Below are 27062 nucleotides of genomic sequence, written 5' to 3'. Positions count from 1 at the left end.
AAAACCAGGCATTTTTCTTCATTCTGGCTTGTCTATGAGTTTATGACTTTTTAACAACAGTTTTAAAAATACTTAAACCTGGTTAGAAACACTTGCAATATAATAGGGATAAGAGTGCCCTCCCTCCCTCTGTTTTTAATCTGCTTCTCTTGATGGGATAAACTACAAGGTTGAATTGGTAACTGGATTATTGCCTCATAAAACAGCACGAGGTTACTATTATCCTTTAATTTTATATCTTTATTAGTGAGTAATGTTGGTCTTATTTAAATCACTGACTTCTCTAATGGTTTTTCTCCTCTTTTACAAATTTATAAAACTAAACCCCAAAGGATTTGGTATAAGCACAATTGGCATAACTGCCATTATAAAAATCAGTGTGTTAGTAGTTGGTTATAGTCAGCTGCTTTAACTGGGCTCAAAATGTAGCAGGATTTAGCTCTTGATAGGTAGACTACTCACAAAATATTAATTCTGACTTTTAGTTTAAAAAGCTCAATTTCCAGTAAGAGTATTCGAATCTTGAGGCATTGTGAAGATTAAAAACAGAGCCCTAGAAACTTATAATTTGGCATATATGTGCAAAGGACAAAACACTTAGCGTATTTCTGCAAAGATTTAAACAAACTTGTCTTTGTCTTGCAATTCAGTAAAGGAAGTTTAAACATTTGTGAAGGTCGGTCTTTTTTAGAAGGCAAATACAAGAGACATATTTAGTGACATGTTCCAGTGGATGCATTAATTTTGGGACATAACACACATGTGGCAGTTCTTAATAGTAAAACTCCTGTTGGACTGACATGGTCAGGATGTATTTGAAGTATTGATACACTTTATCTTTTAAGGAAAAATGTGACATCCATTTGTGATTTCGGTGTGCTTTGGTTAAGATCATGATCAATATGGAAAGAAACACGACTGTGGGTCTGTCTGTTGTGGTATGTCTCTGTAGTTGAGTTTCACACCAAAAGTGAGGGATCTGTTCCCTTCAGTGACCAGCAGACAGAATTTGAGCATTTAATGGTTGAATGCAACCAGGCACTGACTTTCAGTCAGGATGTTTAGAAACTAGTCAATTTGTTCTGAATCTTGTCTTTTACTATGGAGTGCTTGACTCTTTCTTCAGGCTATCTTGCTAAAGCAGGAGCATGCACACACTTCAAAAGCTTCATTAAATTAAATTTTGTGTTTAAGTTATTAATAGAATATTTTAGGATTGATTGTGAAAATTCATCTTTGTGTTTGGAATTGCCTTTTTTGTGAGATGCTGCCACAGAAAATATCATATAGAGCTGCTTTCTCTCAAAATACCCATTGTTCTTGGTAGGCTCCTCTCTGAAATTTTCCTATAGTTATTGTTAAATTCCCCTTTTGTCTCCATTGGAAAAGACTGCAGAAGATTCTTACAAATACAAGGGTATGGTCTCCATGTTGACCGAGAAACCATGGGAGGATGGTTACTGTTTTGGTGATGGCATCGTGGGTGAAGAAATCAATGTTTTGATCCCTTGGCAATGGAGAGGACACTGAAGCCATTTTGAAAAATAGGAATTATTTCCAGCTTTCTGATATGGTGAAATACATGCAACATGATTTGCTTGAAATTTGTCTTGTCCTTATGTAACAGAATGGCAAAAATTAACAAAATGTGGATGAAAATCTTTTTGAAACTAAGAGAAGAGGGAAGGAAAACAGGAGGGTGTAATCCAGTGGCAGGAAAAAGGGGAAATAAAGGTTGACTAGAAAGAAGGTAGACTGGCACTGTAAATGTGCATGTGTGTATATTCTGGGAAATAACTAATGCAAAACGCAAGGAAAGCTTGGGAGTTCTGGGAAGTAAACAGAAGTATGGCAAGGAAGTGGCACTTCAGACTAAGGGAAGAGGTATTGACAGGAGAAGGTGGGTGGGAATGTGTTACTCCAGTTCCTTTCAAATGTTTGTGTGTGCCAACAGAGCTATACAGTGTTTAACCTCAGGTAAGTAAAGTCAATGTTTATGCAGGGTGGAGGGAGCATGAAGTATAAGTGCTTGCTGATCAGATTTTAAAACAAAGATCCATAATATGTTTATGTTATAGGGCATACTCCCAGGTTATGTTTTTTTGGGGTTGATAAACAAATCCAGGTAATGTTGATAAATAAATCCAGGTTGTTTTGGTTCCTTAATTTATATGTTTACACAGTACTATATATTTTGTTTTCTTTTACAAATAAAACTAGGTTTGATTAATAATTGTTGCATATATGAACTATTCCTGGCACTTGTTCTGTTCTCAAGTATGCAAATTTGCATAACTCCAAAGTGGATCTGTTCTGAGAAGGGGAATTGTAATGTAATTGTGTGGCTTTATAGTTAAGGTTACCATAATCGTTCATATGCAGAAGTCTTAAAAAATAGAATTTCTGTATTGAAGATCTCAATATTTGATGAGAGTGACTCACCCTATGAGAGAAGACCTAGACATAGCAGATAATTAGGGTAATGTCTGCCATTTAGCACTTTGTAGGGAGCTGCTTGTTATAAACCACTTTGTGTACTTTATTTAATCCTAAAGGAATTTAATGGACCTTGGAGAGGGGACTTCATGCTGATAATTGCATAATAACCTTTTTCTGCCAGACACTTAATGACTAAGAGGTTATCATTAAATGTGTATTAAGCAGTTTTGTTCAACAATCTATAACTGTCTTTCTAATATGTACTCCCAGGGGTTACCTTTTTTGTCTACTTAACCAGTTGCCTGTATTAAACATTTTAGCTTTTTTATTCATTTGTTTTTCATAATTCTCTTATAGGAGTTGAAGAATTGTTACTGAAGTGTGTTCTGCTTTCTGTTGCTGTATTTTAAATAACTTCCTGAAATAATACTGGAGATGTTGAAACATTTTATATTAAATTAGGCTTCAGATAAGTCAATGGGAACTTTGATGCTGATTTTAGTGAAACCATGGCCTCAGGATCTTTGTTTATTGCAGATTTTGCCTGAGAAGTGAGGACCACAGACTTACATGTTCTTTTTTCCTCTTCTTTTTAATTTAGACTACTGAGCTGTAAGTTGAAGGGAAGATTATTTCTGCCTGTGGGAGAAAAAAAGGTGAATAACCTCCATGGAAGACTCTCAGGATCTAGGTGAACAGTCAGTAAGTACAAATGGTGCTAAACTGAATGGGATACACTAAACTCTGTTCAAGTTGTGTTTGAAGGGATTTTACTTCAGATTTGAGAATTATAGTAAGATCTGGGGAAAGCTGCTGAGCTTTTAGGTTCAAACCTTTTCTTAACTCATACATGAAATGAGTGGTTTTAATCTTATTTTTTACCTGTTGAAGGTAAAATACCATAGTTACATAGGATTTTGCAGAATTAGAATTGTTGGAAGCCTGATGAATGCAATTAAGGTTTGCTGGAAGAACAAAGTGTTAAAAACTTGCACAGTGATGTGCCTTGTTCAAATAATTGTATCAAAATGTAAATCCATAGTGTTGTGCCGGTTTTGTTAAAGCAAGAATTACCAAAAATGCAAACAAGACATTTCAGATGGTCAGACTGCAGTAGATGATGTACAATTGTTTCAGGACTCTTGGATTTCAAGGGGACTGTGAGAGTTGGCAGTAAATCTTCCCATCCTGTGTAAGAGGGAGAGTCCCCTGTCATTGATGAAATAGTTGGGGAAAACAGGGGGGACATTTCTTCTCCTTTTTCCTTTCTAATTTTTCCTTTCCTTGAATGATGTGGTCTTCACATTTCCTTGCCACCAGGCTGCAGTTCTGAGGAGGCAGCATGCTCCAATCAAGTTTGAAGTTGGCTGGACTTGCCATCTGAAGTGTTTGCTTTGATTTTAACACCTTAATTTCTAGTGGTCACAGTACTGGCAGATTTTGCGAGTACCATGATCCCCATGAGTCTCAGCTAAGGTCTCGGTGTACTAAATATCAGTAAAGGGACTCCATATTTCTGTTTCTTACGTGCTGAAAGAGGTTATCCATGTAATAAACTAGTTTAAATATATTTTTTATAGCAGAGACTTTTATAGGTAACAAGTGCAAGGAACTGAGAAGAGCTGCATGTGTTTTTAAAATGTCAGTAATTTTCTTTAATAGGGGGTACTTTGCTCCTGACTGGATAGCTCGTATCTGAGACTTTATCTTGGACCAGAGTTTTATTGCTAATTTAAAATGGTACAGAACTGGAAAGTCTTAACGGTGTCTCAAGTCACCATGGTGGCACTACTTGGGACAGCTGCAGATGTTTATGTATTTAAACTGTTCCCAACCAAAACTTGAGAGCATGTAAAAGCTACGTGGCTTCATAATTTAATAACATTTTATAAAGGTCATAAAATATTAAGCAGAAGTTGTTCTCTCATAGTCTGTGAAACAATTATTCTGTGCACTACGCATAGTATGGTTGTTTAATAGGAAGCGGATTAAGCCAGTTTAGCTTAGTGCTAAAATAGATTTTCATAGTAGTTAAAATGTTTTTGCACCACTGGATGCCTGATAAATGCATATTTTAGTAGCCATTTTAATACCTTATCATAGTCTAGTTTTTGTAGTATTTTTCATAGTTGCTACATAGCTTTATGCTAATATGTGAGAACAGTCCTGAAGATTACAATTTGAGGTGGAATCTGTGCTGTCTTGCATATGGAGGTACAATTTGCTGTCCTTACGCTATTAGTGTCACAGAAAATTGTGGTTCGAGACAAGAGTTTATTAATCTTATTCTGTGGTGAACAGTGGCAGAACTTCATCGTAATGGGTGGTAACAGTCCCCTTTCATCACTCCTGTAGTTCGGGTGTGCACCCAAACTAAGATCTCATGTAGGCATTAGGCACTGTCTTGGGAAAAGGAATTGCAGTGTGAGGCCCTGAAGCAGGTACTGAACCTTCATTTCCCTACTTCAAATGCTTTTTCACTATTACATCATGATTAAACTCCTCTCACCATCAAGTTTTAAAGAAGAAAATAGTGATTCTGGCTTAGTTCTTTAAAAGCCACAGGGCAGGACAGTAAGTGAGAGATCCCAGGCTGAAGAGGTTCTTCTCTAGCTGAGGCTTTCATGGCTTGAGCTCTAGGAAAGTGTCAGATCTATATTCTACAGCCCTTCTGTTTGTATGCCCTGGTGTTTTGCAGTGGTTAATGTGTTTTGTACTGGTTAGCTCTAGGCAGTTTCTGCTCATCATTTTGGATTTCTGGTTCTTGACATGTTCAAGGAACCTAGGTACTTCATTCTGTCTTCAGAATTCCTCTCTGGGAGCTGGTCATATAAAATTTAGATAATCGAAATTGGAGGAGCCTGAGGATCTATCCGTTGCTGCTCCAAGCATAGATTGTGTAAATAAGCATGAATGCAAGACCTGTGTTCAAACTTGTGCTGGCATCTTGCCTCGAATATTCTAGTCCTTGGTTACGTGAAAGATCGTCTGTCTCTGCAACCTAGATAGGTCAGGAGGGTGCTTGCTGTTGAATGGTATGTTTGATGGACAGTTGAGTTTTCTGAATAGAGAGATTCCTTTATTGAGTTAATTTCCCTGGTTAAGTGAACAAGGTTAATTCTGAGATCACTATTACTGTTTTAACTCAAGATTTTGTTGTTTACTCTGTCTTCTATTCTTTTAAAATATACTAATGAGAAACCATTGGTTCTATGATTCCTATCTTAAACTAGATCATAGTCAGGTGAAGCTCATGTGATCATAGCTAGGAGCAATTCCACAGCATCCCTCTTGCCCCATAAGAAATAAACTTGTCCACTTTTTTCTCAGAGTGGTGACTTCATTACCACATGCTGCTTCAGAAATCTAAGTGCACCCCTGTTCTCTGAGCCTATGAAGAATTGGATTTGACTGAATTGAGCAGCTGCCATGTTTTCTGAGATGCCAGCTTGATTAGATGTAATATATACACCATTTATTGCATTATATCAGTAGTTTATTTATTTTTCCTATTTTTAATTCTAGTAAATACCTTGCCCCTGCTACAATTTAAATTGTTACGCACTGACTGACTAGAAGTTAGTCTCCTTGCCTGCTTGTCATTCCACAGAGCCTTTGTACTGGGCAATCTGTTGTGCTCCCTTTCCTTTGCCTTCTCACTCCCAGTCTGGTGTGGCAGAAGTGGGGGAATAGAGCCTTAATTGGCATCATACAGTGATAAAAAGAGTCACAACCAGAGTAAAGTTTATTATACTTTGGTTTTCCTGCCTTCACACACAACTGCATAGGTAAATAGTTCTATTTTGAAGATCACCAGGAAAATTATGTAAGTTACTACCTGACACAGAGGAGAGCTGGGATCCATCGGGTGCAGCTGAGAGCCAGTGGGTTCCTGCAGCTGGTGTGGAGCAGGCTGGGGCTCATCATGGCACTGTACCCTCGATGGCAGAAGGTTTTGTTCCTAAAGACCTCTCAACTCTCTTTTTCTTTCCTATTCAGATGCAGAATACGCTTACTTATCCATGCATAGGAAGGAAATTTCCTCTTCATTGATAGGAATATTCAGTTTATAGTATTCTGAAAGAAAAAGAAGAAAATAGTAAGACATGTATCTCACAGACAGAATAAAATAACCAAATGGTCCTTTTTATCTTCTGGTGTGATGTCTGTCAGCATGTGCAGGCTGCTACTTACCAAGTAAAAGAATACTTAAAGCCACATAAATTGGTTTTACATGGACAGATGTAGCTAGGTAAAAATGGAGTTTTAATAGCCATGACTTCATACACCCTAAAAAAAAAAAATAATAATGTGCAAAATATAATAAAACACATTAGATTTTATGTTAGCATTATTGCTATCCTTCAAAATATATACGCTAATTTTTTACTCAATTACTAGATGTACTTTCTTCAAAAGATGTGTGTTAAAAATTCTTCTCTTTAGTTTTTAAATGGGAGAGAAGGAAACCTTACTGATCTTGTATTTATGCGGAAACTAGCAGTTGGGAGACAAATGCTTTTTGAGACTGATCTTGGAAATGGTTTATAAAATGACAAATGTTTAGCACCTAAGTAGTCCTCTGTTGTGCATTGGTATAGCAAACACACATAGGATTTTGAGAGCTATAGTTTTATGCTCTTTATTTTATCTTCTTCTAGTTGTTATTTGCTGTTCAATATGTATTAGTAAAAGAAAAATAATTTGGCTGCTAACTTGGTAGTTTAGGGTTTCAAAGGGCCTTATTAGAAACTGGTGTAATTTCATCCCCTGGTCCCTTTATATAACAGTGTGCATATTTAGATTACTCCATTTTATCCTAGAATTAAACAATAGATTGCAATGCTGTAGGACAGGACAGTAGCAGATGTGAAGCTAAACCTGAATGAGCAGGTTTTCACGTTTGTGATGTTTGGACGATCATCTCCGTTCTGCCCTCGGTAAGTTGCTTGCTTTTCATCAGATTGTACAGACTATCAGATCTATTACTTGCGTTTCTGCCTTGCTTACAGTTGAACAACCCCTGGCAACTGTTTGGGACAGTGTTGTTTCCCCGTTTTTGTTTTGTTTTAATGTGTGAAAGTGTCAGATGTGACGCCCCTTGCAGGTCACTCTTCAGCTGTAGCTACTTCTCTGTCGCATGAGCCCTTGTGCTGGCAGCGTTTAGTCTTCCTGCTCTGGGGTGGGCAGCCTCACTTGGGAACTTTGGCTGAAGCTCATTTCAATGAAATGAAAAATACTGCTTTAAATGTCAGTCATACTTCAGAAGTCTGTTCTGTATCACAACATAGAATACTGTGGTTCTGATCTCTGTGACAGCAATATTTGTAGGACTTGGAATATTAGAGGCAGTTAATCTTGTCAAATTAGCAATGTTGGTTGAAAGAGAACTCTGGAAGTTACCTAGTCTGGGTTCTGGTCATGAAATGCAGGCAGTATGCACAAATATTTCGCTGTTCTGAAAGCAAATAACTCTATTAAGTATCAGTAAACGAGTACCTTCTGAAGAAATTAAGGGTTCAGCAAGCAAAAAATAGTTGTCTTAGTGAGTGGTTATTTGCTTTTAACTAAAAGTAATCACTGAAGAAAAGTGCCATAATCTAAAGTCAGTTGAAGTAAGTGAAAGCCAGCGTGTCTTTTCCAAGGTATATTTCAGAGCATTTTTGAGAGTTGCTTAGCTGCTTTATTACCCCATTTCTAGAGTCACAGAATTTGGCACAGAGCGATGGCTTGCAGGAGATGACCCACAATTATTACCTATTTTGAACTACAGTGATTCAAGAATAAAGTGTAGCACCATCATTCCTTCTCTGTAATCTAATAGGAATTTGAGGCAGAAACAACACTGTTGTTCTCTCCCTGCTTCAAGACCTTTACAAATGGCATGACAACCTCTGCAAACACCTAATGAGTTTTTCTAATTACTTTGCTTTCTACCAGTTCAGCATTCTGTCATTTCTATACCATAATTCACCAGTGCTAAATTTGAAGGTGTTTTTTTACAAACTACATTAATAGTTCTGTATGTGTTTTATTTTTTCCCATTTACCAAATAGGACAGACCAAAAGCGACAAGACTCAGGAGCAGATATTGTGTTTTAGCACATGGAATAAACTGGGCTGATCAGTTTCCTACAAATTGTGTATCATTGGGAAAATACAGTTTAACATTTCTCAAAGATACAAATGTTCACTGTTGACACACACGTAATAGAAATTTGCATGTCCTTCTGAGTTAATTAGAATTATGATTAGAAAGCAGTTTTCTTTAAAACCTAAATAGAAAACCTCTCAAAAAAATATCCAAGAGAAAGCAATGGAATAATGTCCATAGCTTGTAACCTTGACAGATAGGGTGAGAAGAGGGGTTGGCAGACAGAAATGTTCCTGTCATTGTCACAGTCACGTCTCCTGGGGTTCAACTCTCCATCTGTCTCCTGGGAGATGTGTCTTAGTCAGTATCAGAAGTTTAAATGGAAGGGCATTGTATAGGCCACGTTTAATAATAAGGGAAACCAATAAAAGAATTATGTTCTGTTGTCACATACTGTCCTTGGAGCGTTGACAAGGACTGACACATAACTACTATATAGCTTGTTATGAAAGGTATTCCTGGCTCCAGAGAGGCCCTAGACTGGAATTTTAGAGATCATACAATGGCTAGGGTTGGAAAGAACCCTAAAGATCATATAGTTCAATTCAGTTAGAACAGATAATATTACTAGGAGGAAAAAAAAAAAAAAAAAAAAAAAAAAGGAAAAAAACTTGAAGGTACAAAACCTCATTTTCAAGGCCTGAAAACTGGCCCAACTTAGACCTTTGGAGCATCATCAAGGGCATATTCACCTAAGAAAAGATCTGTATATGTGCATGTATACATAAGATTTGGAACATGAGCCCGTCTAATAAAAGTTACTGTCTCTCCCTACAAAGGATGATTCTAAATATTAAGTAATTGGAATCTGAGACGTGTTTCATGCTCTTTAGGTGGATTTTCTCGTAAGATAAAATAATTTTCCAAGCATTTAAATTTATAGATTTATAAATGCTCTGCTGCTAATTGATAGTATTAACATTGTATTTTAGCTTAGAATGACTCATGAAATTTCCAAGGATGTCTATGTCAATCCTTTCTGTGAATGCAAAACGATAATATAGTAATTTCTTTAGGAGAGTGATTGTAAATCAGCTTAGACTTCTGATTTTGGCAGTGTTCAGGTGATGTTAACGTGCAGAAATACTTTCTTCTTCAGTAAAGAGGGGTCAGAGTTCTGTAATGCACACAAAATATTTGACAATATGACACTGAATCAGTCTTATCTAGCCCTTTCATTTTGTAAGGCTAAACGCCTAGTACTTTCATGACTGTTAAATGACCATGCCTTCATTTTCACTTGAGAAGTATGAATTACACTAAACATATATTTCATTTATTCTCATTTGATTATTGTAAAATGTCCAAGTGCAGCAGTGTGCTGAAGAATGTGTGGGACTTAAGGGATGTGATTAAGCCTACTGAAATAAATGGTGTTTCTCATGTGCTTTAAGTTAGGCATGTGCTTAAATACTTTTCTGGAAAGGACTTGGAAATCCTGTACAAAATAAAACCAATAATTTCAGAAATATTTTATTAGCAAATACTTCTGAATGATTTGTGGCTATACCTAATATTTGTTCAGAATCATATAACACTCATGGTTTCTGTCTTCTCCCTGTAGTAACTTTTCTCTGAGCTCTACCTCATTATATGAGTGTTTGATTTGCAAGTCAACTCCTATTAAAAAAGAGAAGAATGACAGGAAAAAGTGTTACAGTTTCAAATAATAAAATGACACCAGATGAAGAGTCTAATTTCATATTTTATAAAGTATGTCTAAAAAACATTGGGCACATGCAAACCCATTAAACCACAGTCATATATTTGACTTCTTTTTTATTAGGTTAAATGTCTAGCAATTTAAAGGAAGAAAAGTTAGAAGTGTTGAAATGTTATGGCTATAGTAAATGGAAATAGTTTTGCCATAATATAACTTAAGGTAGAACTTGTCTCAGATGATCTCATTGAAAAAAAAAAAGTAAAAATTGTGTTGCTTTTATTGTTTATTAATTAGTAAAATAATTTGTTTTAAGATTGGTTCATCCTCCATGCTTCTGAAAGCAACACCTGGTAACAGATGAGAACATCATTTTTGCAGCAGGCCAGCACTTGGACTTCAGCAGTGATCAATTGGGCTTTAGTCCAAGAGGTCCACCAACCCAAATATGAAGCAGCATTGCAGCTGAAAGCCAACAGTTTTGTGTTCCTATAAAGGCAACTTCTAGGTGAGAAACTCAAATTGTTTCAGCCAAGACCAGAGCTGACTGAACAAGCCTTTTCTTAAATGTGGCAAAAACCCCCTAGTTTATCGTATCTCTCTTTGTATTTATTTTAACTGCATCCTGACACTGGCTGCATGGTATTTAAAGCAAAACCAGACCATAATATTGTTAAACAGAGGCACTGTTAAGCTGAGTGCTTGTCATTTGTCAACTAACATCAGGGCTGAGAAATACTCTGAAAAGGTCTATAGTCCTGTAGTGCTTAAAAACCAGCATCTGAAATGGAAGATTTTTTAAAAAAAAATTTTGTCACCCTGGAAAACCTAGGTCAGTGGAGTCAAGAGGTTTTCCCATTTTCCAGGTGTGTTGCATAAAGCGAAATAAAAGAGGAAAAAGAAGAAAGAGGGAAGAAGGTCCAGTGCTTTGTACAGGTGCTTTTCAATTAGCCCGAGTCTCAAATGCAATAGGACTCACCGGTTGACTCAAGTGTGTTCTTTTGCTGACACTGGTAGATGATAGAGCTGTGTCTGGGCAATGGACAGAGAAGATATTTCTGTCTATGTTTGAGACTGGTAAAAATTCTAATCAGAAGCATTTAATGTGCTTTCCTGTAGTGAAAGAAAAAGCTGTATACAGAGATTTGAACGATCATTGAATCATAGAATGTTTTGGGATGGAAGGGACCTCTAAAGGTCATCTAGTCCAACTCCTCTACAATAAGCAGGGACGTCTCCAATGAGAAAAGATTGCTCTGAGTCCCATCAAGCCTGACCTTGAATGGCTCCAGAGATGGGGTCTCCACCACCTGTCTAGGCAACCCATTCTGGTGATCCACCACCCTCATAGTAAAGAACAACTTTTTCCTAATGTCCAATCTAAATCCACCCTTTTCTATCTTAAAACCATTACCCCTTGTCCAGTCATTGCATGCCCTTGTGAACAGGTCTTCCCCAGCCTTCTTACATGCCCCTTTCATGTATTGGAAGGTAGTAAATGACAATTTCAACCATACTCTTCAGGGCATCACAAGTGAGAATCATAGGCTTCCAAGGAGTTGATACCTTACTAAGTTTCATGTATGACTTGCTTTTAAGTCAAGGAATCCAGAGTTTAATTAATTGAAATAAATTTTTATGTCTTTCTTGCAAGGTGCTAAATTTAATCTGGAAATAACTGGACAATGGAAATTAGCAGTAGAGGAGGTAAGTCTTTGTAGGACCAGGGGCAGTTATGTAATGCATCATTGGTTGATCAGTTGTAAAATCTTCAGTGATTTCTTGTTGGTACTAGAGTTCAGTAGTACTTAATTTTGACAAAAGTAAACACATACTAGTAAGATTTCCTCAGCAAGTCAAATTTGCCTGAACTTGTCAAGTAGAAGTAATATCTTAATTTTAATTTAAACAGGGTAGAATTAGCTAATGTTTTGAGACCCTTATCCTGAGCTGTTTACTGAAAATCTCTAAGTTAATGTAATTTAAACTGTATTTTAGAATATGTGCACGGTAGCAGATGTATTACAGTAATAATGGTACACTTCAGCTGCTTTTCCAGTGCTGTTGGATGTCTTCAGTTTTGGACATTACCCTTATAAAGACCCCTGTTGAAAGTCCTGATGTTGAGCAGTTATAAGTAAGACTTTGAATAATTGCCTAAGAGGGCAACCTGGCAGATATAATCAGGTTTGAAGAAGTCACTTATTTGTTTGCAGTTGGGAGGTTTGGAAAGTCTACAGATCTGCTTTATATTTTTATCTCAATACCTATGTATTGATAAAAGATTTAGAATTATTTAGAATATTGGTTTTTTACACATTCAGTACCCATGCAGCTGTTGTTAATCTGTTGATGTTTCTTTTTTTGTCCACAAAAATAGAGTACATATATAGAGCCTGATCCCAACATAATTATTTCTGCATCATGCAGCTGTAGAATTTACCAGTTGTGTAAAAACTATCAGCAGGGTGTCAAGCAGACCTTCTGCGCACAGAGCTTATGTGAGCACTTAAAAAAGACAGGAGAAAACGAGGTACGTTTAGATTGTACTAATTGCTACTTTTGTCTTCTGTGGTGTATGGGAAATTGTATATTTTGTCAGACAAGGAAATCTTGGTGTGGCCTACATGCTAAAATACATAATGATAAAAAGCAGATTATAATGGTCAGCGAGCTTGTACTTCTTATTCCTTCATGGATTAGTTAATTTCTCATGTTAATGAAGAGCCTGTTCTCAGTTCTGCAGATGTGTTGTGCAGCAAATCATACTGTGAAATTCACCCAGTTCACCTGTAAGACCGTGAAGCTAACAAATAGCTGTAATTATCCGAGGGGCAGAGCTGTATTCTTTGCTGTCTGGGTTCACTTAACGTGCCATGCATTGAAAAGAAAGGATGCCAGCTGCTTATAAAAGGGCTGAAGCATGACTTCTTCAAAATCACCAGTTACAGAAACCCATCTGTCATATCCTGAGAGCAGGAGCTGACCTACTAGCTGTCCTCCTCCAATTTCCAGCAGTCTCAAGGGACACTCTTGAGGTGTTTAGTGAATATGGGATGCAGTGTCTAACCAGGAATGATTTTGAAACAGCTGAAATTTTCAGCTGAGTGCTTTGCAGTGTTCAAAAATTATACTTGCTGCTAGCAGAGTTTTAGAGAAAGATGAGAGAAAATGTAAACATTTACAATCCAGTCTAATCAAGAGTGTGTTTTTGAAAACAATCGTGTTGAGTACACCATAACTCAGGAAAAAGAAAGAATAAAATAAATTAAAAATACAACATAGCTGATAAACCCCACTGGAAATCTCCCCTTTATGAAGCTATGGAATTGGCATTTACCTTTTTGGAGTTTGAAACCTTATCACCATTATTAGTAGCCAGTGTCCCTCCAGCAAACTGTCTTTGTCTTATTCCAGTTGAGCCACTCCCTGAGTAGTGAGAGGAAGAAAATACAGTTAAATTTATTTTTCTTCATGAGTAGTATTTTTAAGCTATTGTTCAAATTAAGAGACTCAGTTTGGGAATTTTGGCCCTGCATGATTTGCATGGGTTCCTATCTGCATCTATGCAGTGCTACTTACCTGGCCTCTTGGACTGGAGGGAATTCTTCCAGTTTAATTATTTCTAGGCAAGGCTGCACTGTGACTCTTAGCTAAAATGGAACACATCAACGAGTTTACTTATTTTGTTGAAATAGGATGACAACTTGGAATTGCTGTAACTTCTCACCTCTTTAGAGGCAAGGCTCTTGTAGCAATGACACATGTTAATTCCTTTAAAGAGAGAGGGTCGTAGTGGATAGATCAGAAACAGTGTCTGAAGTGCAGAATGACACTGGCATTGGCAGTTTTACATATTATTCTCAACATACAGGAAGCGTGGGAAGTGTTGTCCATACTCCCATTTGTGTATGACAAATACTCTATACAGTGTACTGTTGAGACACAATGTTGTTTCTTCATTAATTATACTCAGACACAGAACATGGCTAAGTTTCATAGGTGAAAAGTGAAACCCTTCCTCATCTTATTTAAACATATAATATTCCTACCATCTGTAATACGTAGCTCAGTTCTTTTTGATAGATTTATGTTTTCACTGAGATTTTCAATTGAAAGCATAAATAGGGATTTTTATTTTATGGGTGAATTTTTTTAATTTTTTTTTGCAAATTTTTAATGCTGAAAGATAGCAAAAGATGGAAAACAGCATTCATTGGGGAGAAGAGAGTATCCAAATGTCTAAATCACGACTGTGAGTATACTTAGCCCAAGTACATAGTGATGCAGAAATGTGAACTGCAGTGTGGCTGCCTGCTGGGGTGAATAATGCAGTAGAAATGTTCAGACAGGGCTCCTTGGCTGCTGGTTTCATTCAGCAACTGTGTTTACTTTTCATGATTTATATTTTTCAGTGCTGCTGCTGCAACAAAACATCAAAGTGCCATGACTGAGTACTACTTGAAAAATGAAATTACGTTTGTCCTGGGGAGGCTCATGGAACATCCTCTGATGTTTGGAGCTAACCTGATCTGTTCCCAGTATTCACACATCCTTTACTACTGTTTTCTGGGAGGGAATGGTAGAACCAGACCCTGTTATTCTGTTGCTGCTCAGTGGTGGCTTTTGAGCTTAAATTTTAACCAAAAAATTGTCTCAGACTATCAGACCATAATAAAAATCTTGAAGCTCATTAGGGGCACAGATACCCAATTGTGAAGGGAGTTTCTCTAGCTGCCTTAATTTTTTTTCGTTCTATCTACCCTTGTATTTCATAAGAATCTTCTCTCTCAGGGGAGTGTAAACAGTTTAACTTTCGGGTTTGAAAATCGTCTTGGCATCATTCCCAGGGCTTCCTGTTTGACATCACATTGTACATACTGTGAGGTTATAATACCCTGTAAGTTGTAAACTTAATGATGTCAGATTAAAAGGGAGAAGTGGAGAAAAGATTAATCTTAGCAATAAAAAGAAGCTGTAGCTGCCTTCCAAATGGAAATAAAATTATGAAATAAATAATTTTCTCATTTCTGAAACTGACAAAACTATTCTGCATTACTAAGAAGGGAATACTGAAACTGCAATAAAGGTGTTGTGCAGTGTGTAGTATTTGGCCCTGTCTTCCACTGAAAGGATGCATATCTGCCTAGATGCTGTGTGGCCTTGCAACCATCCTTCAGCTTTTTCGTGTTTATTGTACTTTTCTTAGTTGCTTCAAGGAAGCTATTAATTACACATAATTTTAATGGCAGAATGTGCTAGGATATAGGAGATGACTGCTGTGCTTGCCCTGCCCAGTATGCATGCAAGTCATATGTAACAAAGGAGAATTGCTATTTTGGTGCAGAGAAACATAAATCACCATGGCACAACTAGCATTAAAGGGTTCCATTTGCCTCCCTGACTACAAAAAGGACATTGAGGTGCTGGGGCATGTCCAAAGAAGGGCAACGAAGTTGGCAAAGGTTCTAGAGCACAGATCTTAATAGGAGTGGCTGAAGGGACTGGAGTCATTAAGCCTGGAGAACAAGAGGCTGAGGGGAGACCTACTCACTCTCTACAAATACCTGAAAGGAAATTGTAGTGAGATGGGGGTTGGTCTCATCTCCCAAGTAACAAGCAACAGGACAAGAGAAAATGGCCTCAACTTGTGCCAGGGGAGGTTTAGATTGGATATTAGGAAAATGTTGATAACTGAAGGGGTTGTCAGGCACAGGAACAGGCTGCCCAGGGAAGTGGTGGAGTTACTGTCCCTGGAGGTATTTAAAAGACTTGGCAGTGTGATGCTTAGGGACATGGTTTGGGAGCATTACATTTATGGTTGGACTCAACCAGAAGGATATTTTCCAACTCCTACTCTACTCTACTCTACTCTACTCTACTCTACTCTACTCTACTCTACTCTACTCTACTCTACTCTACTCTACTTTATAGCTGTTGTAGGTGTTTCACTAAGAAAGCGTGGGAAATACTGCATCTACTCAAGTCAACCATCTTTCTGTCTTCCTGTACTTTAAGAGAATAAAGTAATCTACATAGAAAAAAATCAAAACAATTTCTTTAGCAATGCATTTAGGAGCTAGTGGGGGTGGTGTTTTGAAATGGTCTTTTTCTTCTTTTTTTTTTTTTCAGTACAAGCTCACTTTGCTTTAAGTATATTTGAATAAACCTTTCGGGAGAAGGCAATTTTTTTTCCAGAATCTAGTTTATGATGAATAGCAGTCTAAGGTTCATTAGTAGTCCTATTGTATGTCTGCAAATCCTGGATCCTGTCTCCAGTCAGTACATTTTGAAAAACATCCAACATCGGTCTTACTACCAAAAGATTTATAATATAATTCCAGTAGATGATGGCATCCATTTTCTGCCCTCATAAAGAATCAAGTCCTTGAATTTTGACAAGATTTAGATACTCTAAAGACTTACATTTAAGTGCACAGTCGCCTGTTTTTATAATTATGGATAAATGACTAATTTTTATATGTATTGAATATGAGCTAAGCAAACATTTATAGTTAGCAGAAAATAAGTATTAAATGGGAAACATAAGTGTTATTATTCCAGCAAAAGTCTTCTAGTTTTGATAACTGTGACTGTCGTTACTTATATAAATGACCATAGATTATGAACTGGTTTAAACTGATAATATGGCATCGTATATTTAAAATAATAAATTTACAGGATTTAAACCTACCCAACAATACAATGTATATAATCTGAAATTGTGTGGTTTTAAACAGAAATATTATAGACAATTTTCTGCCATCAGTTAAACCTGCCCCCATTCATTTAACATTTGGCTCTTTTGAATAGTTGTAGTCATCTTTATCAAAGCATTATTACTTTATATATTGAACAGCAGACTAAGTGCCTAACACCAGTATTACTTTCTGGCTGAAGAGTTATTGCTTCCCTGGGATTTGAATATTTTGCAAACTCTCTTTGAAGGAAAGAAATCATAGAGCAAAATTAGGACCACCAGGTTCTTACAGTAGATTCTTCCCTTTTTTGGAGTACTGTTCTCCACTTATATTTAACTTAACTTTGCTTGCATGCAAGGGAAGAGGTGGCTTGAGGATTAAAAGCTCCCCATATCATATGAAGAAATGCCCTTTTCACACTTGCTATTAGTATAAATATTTTAATGTATAAAATTTAGTGGAAATAGTTTGAAGGTATTTTTTAATGAATCAGTTTAAACATATGTTACATTTCCAGCAGAAGTCACTGTTTAAGTACTGAAATGTGTTAATGTTTTAAATACTGAGTTTTGATCAGCCAGTAAACATGCTAATTCTGAAGAAAATTCTTGGCTCCCAAAGGAGCAGTAAACAAAGAAACCAAAACACGTGATCACCAAAACAAACCCTACAGACCCGCCACCACTGTATTATGCAGTGGGATTAACAGGTGTACTCACCTTATGTGCCAGTGTTATGTAGTTCATACTGGACATGTTTGTCACTTCAACAAATTTAGACTAAGGATAAGAGAAAATCTGGCAATTTTTTGAGATCTGACTGTGCCTGTTTGAGTTGTAATGGTGTGGGGGGGTCCAGCTCATACCTGTAAATTCCCACTATGTATTTATATTGGCTATTTAGAGAAACTGATGTAAAGAATGAGTTACAGAGAACCACAAAGGAAAAACAAAATCCAACCTAGCTAATTCTGTAGGGTGTCTGTAATTAGTGTAATTATAGGAGGTGATGGGGTTTGAAGGCTGTGGAATAAACAGCCCCAGGTAGAGTATTTCCTCATCATTCTCAAAGAGGAGGAACTCCTGTGTCCCTATTTGGCATAGTAAAAACACACAGTATAGAATACATGGTGTGATTGCATGGATTTGAGATTTGATACAGCAGTCCTTAGAGATCCCTTCAATGATTGTTGCATGGTGAAAAATAAAGCTTTTGGAAACTTTAAGTCAGTCTCTGGTAACAATGTGTTAATTGGTGTCTATAACTGATCTATACCAAAAACTCTGCATTTGGACAGATTGGCTGTTGCAAAATATATTAGTAATGTTGTGACAGCTCATGTAGCTTCTGGTTTGTTAAATCAAAAGTTTTGTGTGACCAGTACTTACTGAAGTTTCTGCTGATTTCCAGTGTTAATAAAAATTATGAAGGAATAAAACTGCAGCTTTTAAGATAATTTTCTTGTATTAAAATTGTAGTTACCTTGCAGTGAGGGATATTCTAAATAATATTTTTGAACTTTGTGGCTCCCAGCATAATGTTCTGAATGGTTCTCCTATTATATACTTTTAGTTAGCTTAGTATTTTGACATGACAGAAAATCAGTGTGAACTACATGAGAAAAGTAACTTTTTTTAGCAAAACAGTTACTTGAAACTAAATAAGGGGTCTGGTATTCCCACACATACTCGTGATTACCATTATTTGACTTAGTTTTCTCCAGTGCAGACCGCACGGTTTTCCTTCTGGCTGATAATCACGTGCAGATATAACAGCATATCAAACCTGCATTTTTCAGACTTTGTCAATGGTTCTTAACCCATCTGGCCCATTTGTGGCCTCACTCAGCTTCCTGTTTTGCTCCAAGCAGCTGCTCATCAGCCTTGCCTGTTGGTGGGCTTCTTTTTCAGCTTTGGATTTCTCGTAGACAACACTGTTGAATGGAAGGGAAAATAGAAATTTTTTGCTTTCCAGTGCAGGTAGTGAAAGAAAGAGAAAGGCCTCCTTGAAGTTATCTTTCATATGCATGATTAACAAACAGATACACGTTTCTTTCTTTCTCAGCTCCCTGTTTTTGCTGACTCTTAACTAGGTGTGAATCAGTAGGTCCAGCCCACTACAAGGAGCAGCTCTTTGGTCACCTGCCATTTATTCTCATTATACTAGTATGCCTGAAGCTGCCTATCTGCTAGAAAATAAAATAATGCAGAAGAAGATGACTCCACACCTTTTGCAGCACTTTTTGCTATGGACAAGGCATGTGAGATACCACCTGTGTCCTGGGGTATGTTTATACTTGGGTCTTCTTTTGGCCATACTGCATTTTATAGCTGAATGTGCTTAGCTGTGCTGTGTTTGAAGCAGTGCATCATATCTTAAAAATACAAGAGTACATAAATGAAAGCTTATGCTATGGGGCTAAGTTCTCAGCTACTTTTACTCATATATTTTATGTCTGTTATACCCATTTCCTATGGTACCATGGACCTGATTCAGAAAAGCATATAAGCATGTGCTTAATTAAGTGCTTTCCTGAATAGGTATGCTTTTCTGAATTGGGGCCCCTAAGAGTAACTGGCATGTGGGCTGTAATCTCCCACCTGGGACATTCTGGGGGTGGATATTAGAAGACAGACTAGGGTTTTTTTTTCTGCTATTCCTACTTTCTGGAAGTCTCCTACTGCTCTACATTATTTCAGTATTTGATAAGAAGCATTTATCTGTGAGCTGAATCAGGCTTCATATTAATGATATTCGTTGCTTAGATCCCTTTGTTTTGAATAAATACAGGTTGTAATCAATAGAAAGTGTATTTGTGTTTCATGTTAGAAAGCTAGGTGTCATGGCACCTGTTTAAAAAAAAAAATAAGCAAGCCTTCTCAGTCTGGACATCACTTTTGTACTCTTTGGTTTTGATATTTAGAGGGGTTTAATTTTTATTTTTACAACAAAATTAATTTAGTTATTTTGAATCATGTGATCAGTTGCCTGGAGTGTGTTCTTTGGCACAGATCCAAATTCCTGTTCTCTTTTGGAAGTGTTACAGCTGCAATAAATTTGATTTCACCCTTGATAATTTCTATAATGTGTAGTAATAATGTATTGCTGATGTAGTGTTGTTGCCTTTCTACTAAGAAGAAAAAAAAAAGTCAAAAATCACAAAAATCACAAATCTAAGTAGTTGTATATATATAACATTCATATATGGTTCAAGATTTGTTTGATGTCTAGTTTTGGGTAGTTATTCAAAGAACATAAACTATGCAGTTTGCATGGTATTTGTCAATTCTGAGAATTCTGCTAGGTTCCAGTGTTTCCTTTGAGGTCTCTGTTGAGTATTTAACAGAAAAAATCACACAGGAATCAAGAAGCTTTGTCTCTATATTCATGAAACACAAAATATTATTTATACTTGGCAATGTAATAAATTATTACAAAATAGATATATCAAAAAAGACCTTTAGATGAGTGCAAAAAAACCCCTTTTTATTTTGGTAAAGTAATGTAACTTTTTTTTGTTTTTAAAACCTATTATGTGGTCTTCTGTGGTTATGCTTATTTCATAATTGCACCATGTCTTCCAAACTGTCTCTTGGTTGCATAGTTAACAGCCTTTTTAACTGTTGCATTCCTCAGTCAGGCACAGGTTAGCATTGTAGGCTTGTTTTTTCTCTTTTCTGGAAGAATGCTTAGTATTTCATAAACTGTGCTGTAGCAATTATCTTAGGAGTGAAACTTAGCCTGTGAGCAGAAGGGATTAATATAAAAAGGAGAGGGACCAAAACTCCACTTTGAGACCCCTGTGATCTGTGTGATAATGTGGGATGTTCTTTTGAAGGCTGATAGTACTTGCTGGTTGAATGTTACCATCTTGGTGCTTTGTCTCTTTAAAGAACATTTATAGCAGGTAGAGTGGAGTGTATCCTTCCACTAGCCATCAGCTGTTAATGTATGTGTTCAGACAGTGCTTTCCAGCCCTGCGGAAAACACATTGTCCAAAGGGTTGACACAGTCACCAGTCCCACCTTGCATGCCCGCATACCACCCCTGTGTGGTCACTGACCCTTTCTGCTCTGATTTACATTTATCATTGAATCATAGAATGGTTTGGGTTGGAAAGGACCTTAAAGATCATCTAGATCCAACCCGCCTGCCATGGGCAGGGACACCTCCCACTAGACCAGGTTGCTCAGATCCCCATTTATCCCTTGTTAGTCCCCACTGTTTTTGGGGTACACTTGGTACCAAAGGACAGGCTTTGGATTCTTTCCTTTTCTGGATATTTCTACCTGCTGCCTGTTATACAGCTTTTTATGAGGAGATAACTAGAGAAGATGCAGATTCCCTATACAGCCTTTAGATTACCTGGTGCTGTAATGCTTTTTTAACCTGCATCTTGAGGTGCAAGAAGTACTGAAAATTAAGATTATCCTGAGATATTGGAAACTAACAGAACCAGGAAAAATAACAATTTCCTGTTGGGAAGAGATTTCTAACAAGAAGGCAGTTCTGCTGCTGCTATTTCACCCTTTTTTATTTCCCTCTTCTGTAAGTGGAAGAACAAGGCAAAATGCATAAAGCAAAACTTCCAAGGTCATCTTTCCTCAGCTTCCCATTCAACCCTTCAGGTTCTGCGAAACCAGAACTTTCCTTTGCTTCGTTAGCTGCAAAGGAAGATCTCTCTTTTCTTTGTTGTTCAGAGCACATTTTAAATAATTTAGTAAGCACAAGTGATTAATGCATTAAGAATTAAAGCAGCTTTAGAATCAGACTGTGGTAATGGAGAAGCCTTGCCTAAGTTCCCAGCTGAGCAAAAAATGGGAAGCCTTATCTATTCACCTAATGCCTGTAAAATTGGCAAGGGTTTGTTGGAAGGAGCCTGACTGAAAACCACATTTTTTAGGAAAAAAACTTCCCAAAGTATTGTAGTGGTTGTTAAATTAACTTTTCAGGCTTACTCTTCTGTAAGTTCACAAAGGGGCACATGCTTTTGGCAGTGCATGTTTTACTAAAAGCTTCTGAAAGAAAAATATTAATCCTTATTTTTTAAGGTTTTGGATTATCAGTGACACCCTAATATACTTCCAACTCTTCATGAATTATTAAGTGTTTTGATCCTTTGTAGAACATTGCTAAATAACTAGAAAAAAGACTGTTGATGAAACTGCTGGTTTTATAATTCAATAGATGCAAGAAAAAGTATATATTGGGGAAAAATACCTCAAAATGTAAATTAATTATTTTCATTTTGTATCCAATGGATGCTGGGCTGTGTTTTGTCTGTATGATGAAACATCAAAATTAGTAAATATGTATTATCTTCTTGGCTGCTAGTGAATTGAGGTAATTTGTACAATTCTATTAATATAAAATTTTCTCTGAAATAATTTTGCATATTTACTGAATTAATAAACTTCAGGAAAACAATTTAAAGCTAGATTGGTAAGAGGCCAGTCTATTTTTTGGGTGGTGTTCCCGTAACAGGGTAAAATAAAATTAGTCCCAGGAAGCCAATCAAAAGCAATTACAATCAATGTCCTTAGTAGATGGAAACCTCCTAACACAGGTGAAATAAGTAATTTTTTTTTTTCTAAGTAGACAGACGTTTGGCAGCACAGGGCAAAATTAGAGGAAAATGCTTCCCCTTCCTGCTTCAGTGTTTTTGCTCTTCCCCTTCCACCTCTGTCCTTTCAAGTTCATGGTTCTGGCAGCAAACTAGTGGAAAACAGCTGTAAATCTCATTTCTGTTTGATGTCACTGGTGAACATTGCTCTCTTGCCTCAAATGAGCAAGGGCAGGGAATAAGCAACAAAGTAAATTTATTCAGGTAATGTAACCTGAAGTACTAAGCAAGGGCTACTGTTGTCCTTATGTGACTGGGCCAAGAAACCACTTGTGTGTGGCATCTAAGCCGGGGCACTTAACCACTAACATGTGGCATCTCTCTTCCTTTGGATTTTTCTGTTATGAGTACAAAATGGTTTCTGTGCCAGAGACAGCAGTAATTGTAATTATCTTTTGAAAGGCAGGGTGGCCGTGGGCTCTCTAGATCTTCTTCTTCTGTCTTTGCATACTTTCTACATATCTTAAGTTGCAGACATTTCTTGGTGGAGAAAAGGCTTTCCCACCAGAAAAACACAGGTACAGATAGAATCAAGACTGAAGGGAGGTACTTGTGGGAGAAAGCAACTTGGGCCCTTCTCCGCCAAAGTTTAGTGAGCAGAGCATAATTCTGATACACAGTTATGATAATGATGTACATCTATTTTGATACAGAATAATACTAGTATTGACTAAATTAGTAGTTGCTGCTCTCTTAAACTACCCGTGCACAGTTCTAGAGATGGTAGGCAAGATCCACCATCGATGTATGCAGGCTCAATCAATGGGATTAATGCATTTTCCCCTACTAAGTTGGATTATAAGCATCACTGTGTTTAAAACTCCATGATAATGGCTCAGAGTGTCTTCTCAGCTTAGTGTAAGGTGATGGTATTAAATCATCAGAGAGAAGACTGCATAATTATTCAAGAAAATAAGAAGATCTAGCACTGAGCATCTAACTGTACAGCACTTTTTAATTTCTTTTTCCTACTGTGTCTGAGAAAACTTAGCAGGTGTGTGGCCTGGTGTGTGCAAAAGAACTTTGCTAAAGGCTTCTTTAAGAAAGAGAAGGAATAATAGCATTTAATCTGTTAAAGGCAACAATAAGATGTAGAAAAACACTTATCTATGTGTTTCATATATTATATATATCCTTTTTTTTCTTTTTTTTTTGCAACTTCTCTGTAATGGATTTTTTTTTTTTTTTTCTGTCTGTTTTTGCTGTCTAGGAACCTAGAATGTCAGTTTTGTTTTGCCTTTTTTTTCCCCCCTTGAAATTATGTTTTGTTGGGAAAGATTACCTCACTGAAGAATTGGGGCTGCCTGCACCATGCAGTGGTGCAAAGGAGGAATACACAGTGGTGTCTGTGCTAGTTAACAGACTGGATGCATGATGCTGAGCCCAGCCTGGTCAGATATGTGGAAAGGTGGATAGAGTGGGAAACTGGAGACACTAAGCAGCAGCTTTAACTACCAGGTAAATGGTGGGGAAAATCCCGGAAAATGGTATCTTATTTTTTTTTCCTATAATACTAATAAAACTGTCAATAAAAGCATTGAAACCAGAAGAAGTGTTAAGATCTATATTTTTCCTCTCATATTTTTCAGAGGAATAGAGCCATGGAATTCCAGAAAATAAGAACATATCTGACATTTTGTCCTTTTTTTTTTTTTTTTTGTGGGTAGTTTATTCAGCAAGAAAATTCTAATTTTGATAAGGAGGTGTGTATTATACTGCTCCAAGAGTGATGGGTTACAAAGACCATGGCTATCATGAGGAAGGATTTTAAGTGCAGAAGCTTGCTTTCTGTGAATTTTCCACGATAGCATTAAAATAAGATTATACTTTTAGTATATTACGTAGAGGGGCTGTAGTTTCCTCAGAAATCTCAGGTCAAGATAGAAAAGCAATGAAAGAATGTAGCTTCTATATCATATTCAAATTTTGAATTACAGCCTGACATTGTACATTTTTACCCACATAGCCTACACCCCTTGAAAAGGATATAAACCAGTTAGCTCTTTATAATTTTTCAGATAATCTGCACATTTTTGGAGGCAGAGCAAAGCAGCTATTGAAGGAAATGGCTGTTCCCCTTTCCCTCCTGCCCTCTCCCCTGTCTGGCAGAGGGGAAGGACCAGGGGCAGGTAGGATATTAGGGAAAGGAGGTAAGTTTATTTCTGTAGATGTGCTGCTAATACCCTGTGGCTTATATGCATGGAAGTACTGTTGGATCATCTCTTAAAGTGTCTGTGTGTGTGTGTGTGTATATATATATATCTATCTATCTCCACACACAGATACCTAAATTATAGAATTGTAGTTCTAAACTCATTGCAAAATACATATTTCTATGAGGAGCTATTAAATTACTTAATCTAAGCCAAGCCAAAGCTTTATGATAATTAAGAAGTAGCTCCAGGTGGAGAAGAGGTTACAATGTGCTGTGGAGCCATGGGACTGACAAGAGTAAACGGTGACTGTCTTTCATATTTCAGGTTGTAGTTTGTTGCTGCCAGCCTAGTCAAAAGGTGTTGAAGGACTGATATACTAATTTTGTAGATGTTAGGAAAGTGTTAGAACAGATTTGCAGAACAAAGGTGTTTATTTCTGTAGTCTTCAAAGACAAATTATAATGAATGCTTTAAAAATTCTTACAGATATCATATTAGAACATTATATATATGTATAAGTAATTTCCTAAATTGCACAGTAATGTAATTTTCTTTGATTTTTTAAGCAAAAGGAGCAGTTAAATATTTTCTGCAGTTTGTATAAGCCTCTTTGTAACCCATCACCTTTTGAGCAGTACAGTACCAAAGATGTGCCATTTTATGAGGCTCCATGGAGATAAAGCAAGAGATAAGAGTTGTCAGTCTTTCAGTATAAGACATTTCATGGATTTTGAGGAGTGCCATTTTAGATTTTGATATGTACTACTCCAGCCTAGTTACCACCTCCCTTCTGCATAATGTCCTTGGCACTAAGTTTCTAACACTAAAGTCTTGTATGACTTCATGGGACTTGAAGAGTTAAAACATTTTGGGGATATGTCTGTATGTGTGTCCATCTGTGGGGTCTTTTCATTCCTCTGGGACATGGGAATTGAGCACTCCTTCTGTTAAGTTTCTTGCTGCATATCAGACAGGCTGAGAACTTAAATATGTATATATCTATTGCAAGCCATCCCTTTACTCTTTTAATGGAGAACAACGTCCCAGTCATAAAAACAAACAAACAAACACATCAGTCTTGCTTAAGCACCTAAATGGGCCAAAAGGCTCACAGTTGAAAAGCCAAGCTGCAGAGTGGTGGATGACTGACCTCACTGGCACATAGCAGGTTAACAAACAAGCCCATGATCTTTAATGTCCCTTCCAACCCAAATCATTCTATGATTCTATGATTTATCACCCATAAGTGAGGGATACCTTGCTTGTTACTGAACAAAAACAGGAGCAATGATATCCCTTCCACTGAGAAGTTTGTTAACAGCAGTCCTGTGACAGAGTTTGGATGGTTTGAATAGGTCAGGGACACCCTGACTCTCTTCTCCCAAGTAGCAAGCTATAGAATAAGAGGAAGTGGCATCAAGTTGTGCCAGGGAGGTTTAGATTGGATATTAAGAAAAATTTATTCACCAGAAGCGTTGCCAGGCACTGGAAAAGGCTGCCCAGGGAAGTGGTGGAATCACCATCCCTGAAGGGATGTTCAAGGCATGTAGCTGTGGTGCTGAGTGGCACAGTTTACTGGGGGACTTGGAAGGGCAAGGTTAACAGTTGGACTTAAAGATCTTTAAAGTCTTTTCCAACCAAAATAATTCTATTATTCTAAAGATGGTGCAGCTTCAACATTCAAAGTATTCTGGGTGGTTTTGTATTATTTTAATCAAAGGTATGAGTACTAAAGCTTTTCCATACTGATTGAGAACTCGCATCTTTACTTGGAGCAATCTCTGGTGGGATCAGAGGACTGCTTGAAGTGGGGACTTTGGCTATGACTTCTCTCTGTCTGATACAATCAAGGGCCATTTGGTAATCATGATCTTTAACATATGTGATGCTTTTTTGTAGACTAAGCTACGTTTTGGGAAAGCAATAATATGCAGCAGATGGAGAGCAGGCTGATGGTCATCTCTTAGGCTAATGTAGCTGCCTAAAAATAGCACCATTAGCCTAGAAATATACATATTGGCTTGGTGCACTCTTAGAATTCAGCCTCGTACTTTTTTCATTTTTTCTTACACTGAAGTCTTTTAAAAAGGTCTGTGAGGTTTTGTGGAATGTAACCTGTCACTGTGAGATATGGAATACTCGAGAAGTACTAGAAAAAATGCCTTTCCCCTGTTTTGAACCTTTTTGTCACAGTATTTTATGTCACTACTTAGCATCCTCTCTGCTCTTTGTTTTGTTTGCTCTATGGCTTATGAAACACCCTCATTAGGTCTTTCTTTCTGGGCTGTTCTGATTGTGCTGATTCACTAGCAGTTGATATTCCACTGTT

At 37.1% G+C, this 27062-nt stretch overlaps 1 protein-coding gene across 8 annotated transcripts in view; it reads left to right on the top strand.

The window, feature by feature from the left end:
- The window catches only part of EYA4 (EYA transcriptional coactivator and phosphatase 4), a 153281-nt gene that overhangs the window by 16545 nt on the left and 109674 nt on the right, over positions 1-27062 (top strand). For all 8 annotated transcript variants that reach the window (XM_051614659.1, XM_051614658.1, XM_051614655.1 and 5 more), the window contains exon 2: positions 3041-3141. In XM_051614659.1, coding sequence (XP_051470619.1) covers positions 3109-3141 — 33 coding nt within the window. In that variant the 5' untranslated portion in view covers positions 3041-3108. The remainder of the gene's footprint in view (positions 1-3040; positions 3142-27062) is intronic.

This window comes from Apus apus, chromosome 3 (assembly GCF_020740795.1).
Source record: "Apus apus isolate bApuApu2 chromosome 3, bApuApu2.pri.cur, whole genome shotgun sequence".
Lineage (NCBI taxonomy): Eukaryota > Metazoa > Chordata > Aves > Apodiformes > Apodidae > Apus > Apus apus.
The sequence above is the reverse complement of the archived record's forward strand: the minus strand, read 5'-3'. Positions and strand labels throughout refer to the sequence as shown.